The sequence below is a fragment of the Microtus ochrogaster genome, chromosome 10 (genome assembly GCF_000317375.1).
Source record: "Microtus ochrogaster isolate Prairie Vole_2 chromosome 10, MicOch1.0, whole genome shotgun sequence".
Lineage (NCBI taxonomy): Eukaryota > Metazoa > Chordata > Mammalia > Rodentia > Cricetidae > Microtus > Microtus ochrogaster.
Genome location: NC_022016.1, coordinates 34,060,437 through 34,062,991, shown reverse-complemented (window position 1 = coordinate 34,062,991; position 2,555 = coordinate 34,060,437). Strand labels below are relative to the sequence as shown.

General features: G+C 54.6%; 1 protein-coding gene across 1 annotated transcript in view; it reads right to left on the bottom strand.

Moving 5' to 3' along the window:
• Akap4 (A-kinase anchoring protein 4) overlaps nt 1–2,555 on the bottom strand; it is a 21,773-nt gene that overhangs the window by 5,970 nt on the left and 13,248 nt on the right. Inside the window, exon 2 of the mRNA XM_005353362.2 lies at nt 299–349. Within this exon, the coding sequence (XP_005353419.1) occupies nt 299–349 (51 nt within the window). The remainder of the gene's footprint in view (nt 1–298; nt 350–2,555) is intronic.

The following is a 2,555-nucleotide window of genomic DNA, read 5'->3' as shown; positions in this document are numbered from 1 at the left end:
TCCCCCTGAATCCCTTCCCCTGGATCCCTTCCCCCTGGATCCCTTCCCCCTGGATCCCTTCCCCTGAATCCCTTCCCCCTGAATCCCTTCCCCTGAATCCCTTCCCCCTGAATCCCTTCCCCCTGGATCCCTTCCCCCTGAATCCCTTCCCCCTGAATCCCTTCCCCCTGGATCCCTTCCCCCTGAATCCCTTCCCCCTTTCCTCCCCTTTGCCTCTCCCTTGCCCTTCATCATACTTCACAGAAAAGGGTTCTCACTCAGTTTTCACCCTCTTCGACTTTGAACGGGAAATACCCACCTTGGAATCTTTATCTTCAACATTCAGGGTGGACACGTCCACAAAGCATATCTGCACAACATTAGGAGGGCAAATTTAGACCAGTTCCAGAGGAAGGGTCACAATTTCTGTCTTGGAGATGATACTGGCACTTACCTCATGAAATTCTTGTGAAAATTAACTGATAGTATATGTACATTTTAAGAGTGGTCCAAAAGAAAATATCCATGAATATTGATTCTAAAAACCTGAGATGACATGGCCCAACTGGCACAAGTGAAAAGGCTGATTTTGTACCAAAATTTGAATTCCCCTAACTTCAAATTTAGGTCATTTTCTGTTACCTCAGTCTTTCTCAAGATGTGCTATTTTAACTTTTAGCAAACATTATGGCTTAAGTAGTATTAGGTAAAAAAAAAAAAAGAAAAAAAAGAAAAAAATTAGTATTAGGTAATAGAAGCTGGTTACTAGGCAGCCATCACTCCGCTCCTCCTCTTAGGCTCCTCTCAGTCTTAGACCCCTCTTTCCTCTTAGCCTTTTCTCCTCTTAGGCCCCTCCTCTCTTAGGTCTCTTCTTCCTCTTAGGTCCCTCCCACCTCAGGCCCTCCCTCTCTTCAGTCCCTCCCTGTTAGGCTCCTCCCATTAAGCCCCTCCAATCTGAGGCTCCCCTTCTTGGACTCCTCCCTTTTAGGCTCCTCCCTCCCCCTATGCTCCTCCCCTCTCAGGTCCCTCCCCGTGGGCACCTCCATTTTAGGCCCCTCCCTCTCTTCAGCCCCTCTCAGGCTTTTCCCCTTAGGCCCTTCCCCTCTGAGGCTCCCCCCTCTTGGGCTCCTCCCTATTAGGTCCTTCCCTCTCTTAAGCCCTCACTTCTTAGACTCCTCCCCTTATATCCCTCCTCTCTAGGCTCCTCCCCTTTGGCTCCTTCCATTAGGGTTCCCTCCTTACAGGCCCCTCCCTCTTCTTAGGTCCCGCCCTCCTCTTAGGCCCCTCCCATTTAGGCTCTGCCCCTTAAGCCCCTCCCCTTTTGGACTCCTCCCTCTTAGGCCCCTCTCTCCTCTCAGGCCCCTCCCACTTAGGCTCTGCTCCTTAGGCCCCTCTCTTGGACCCTTCTTAGGTCACCTCCCTCCTCTCAGGCCCCTCTCACTTAGGTTCCACTCTTTAGGTCCCTCCCAGTTAGGCTCCACCACTTGGAACCCCTCTCCTCTTGGCCTCCTCCCTCTTAGGCCCCTCCCACTTAGGCTCCATCCCTTAGACCTCTCCCCTTTGGATGCCTCCCTCTTAGGCCCCTCCCTCCTCCCAGGCTCCTCCCATTTAGGTTCCACCTTTAGGCCCCTCCCACTTAGGCTTCGCCCTTTAGGCCCCTCGCCTTTGGATGCCTCCTTCTTAGTCCCCTCCCTCCTCTCAGGCCCCTCCCACTTAGGTTCCACCCTTTAGGACCCTCCCACTTAGGCCCCACCCCTTCAGGTCCCTCCGATTTGGATGCCTCCCTCATAGGTCCCTCCCTCTTCTCAGGCCCCTCCCACTTAGGTTCCATCCTTTAGGACACTCCCACTTAGTCCCCACCCCTTGGACCCCCTCTCCTCTTGGGTTCTTCCATCTTAGGCCCCTCCCACTGAGGTTCCACCTTTTAGGCCCCTCCCACTTAGACTTCACCCCCTTTGCCCCTCCCCTTTTGGACTCCCCCTCTTAGTCCACTTCCTCCTCTCAGGCCCCTCCTACTTAGGTTCCACCCTTTAGACCCCTCCCACTTAGGCTCCACCTCTTGAGCCCCCTCTCCTCTTGGGCTCCTCCATCTTAGGCTCATCCCACTTAGGCTCTGCCCTTAGGTCCCCACTACCCTTGGTCTCCCTATCTCTTGACCCTCCCTCCTCTTAGATCTCCCCACTTAGGCTCTTCCCCTTTGGCTTCTCGCCTCTTGGGTTCCTCCCCCTTAGGCCACTCTTTCCTTTTGAGCTCATCCCTTAGGCCCCTCCCACTTAGGCTCCACCCATTAGGCCCCCTCCTTTTGGGCTCTTCCCTTTTAGGCCCCTCCCTCCTCTATGGCCCCTCCCACTTAGGCTCCATCCCTTGATACCCTCTCCTCTTGGGCTCCTCCCTCTAGGCCCCTCCTACTTAAAATCTGCCCTTAGGTTCCCTCTCCCCTTGGTCACCCTCTCTGAGGTCTCTCACTACTCTCAGGCCCCTCCCTCCTCCAAGGTCTCCCCACTTAGACTCTACCCCTTAGGCCCCTCCCTTCTTGGGCTCCACCCCAATAGGCCCCCTCACTCCTCTTAGGCCCC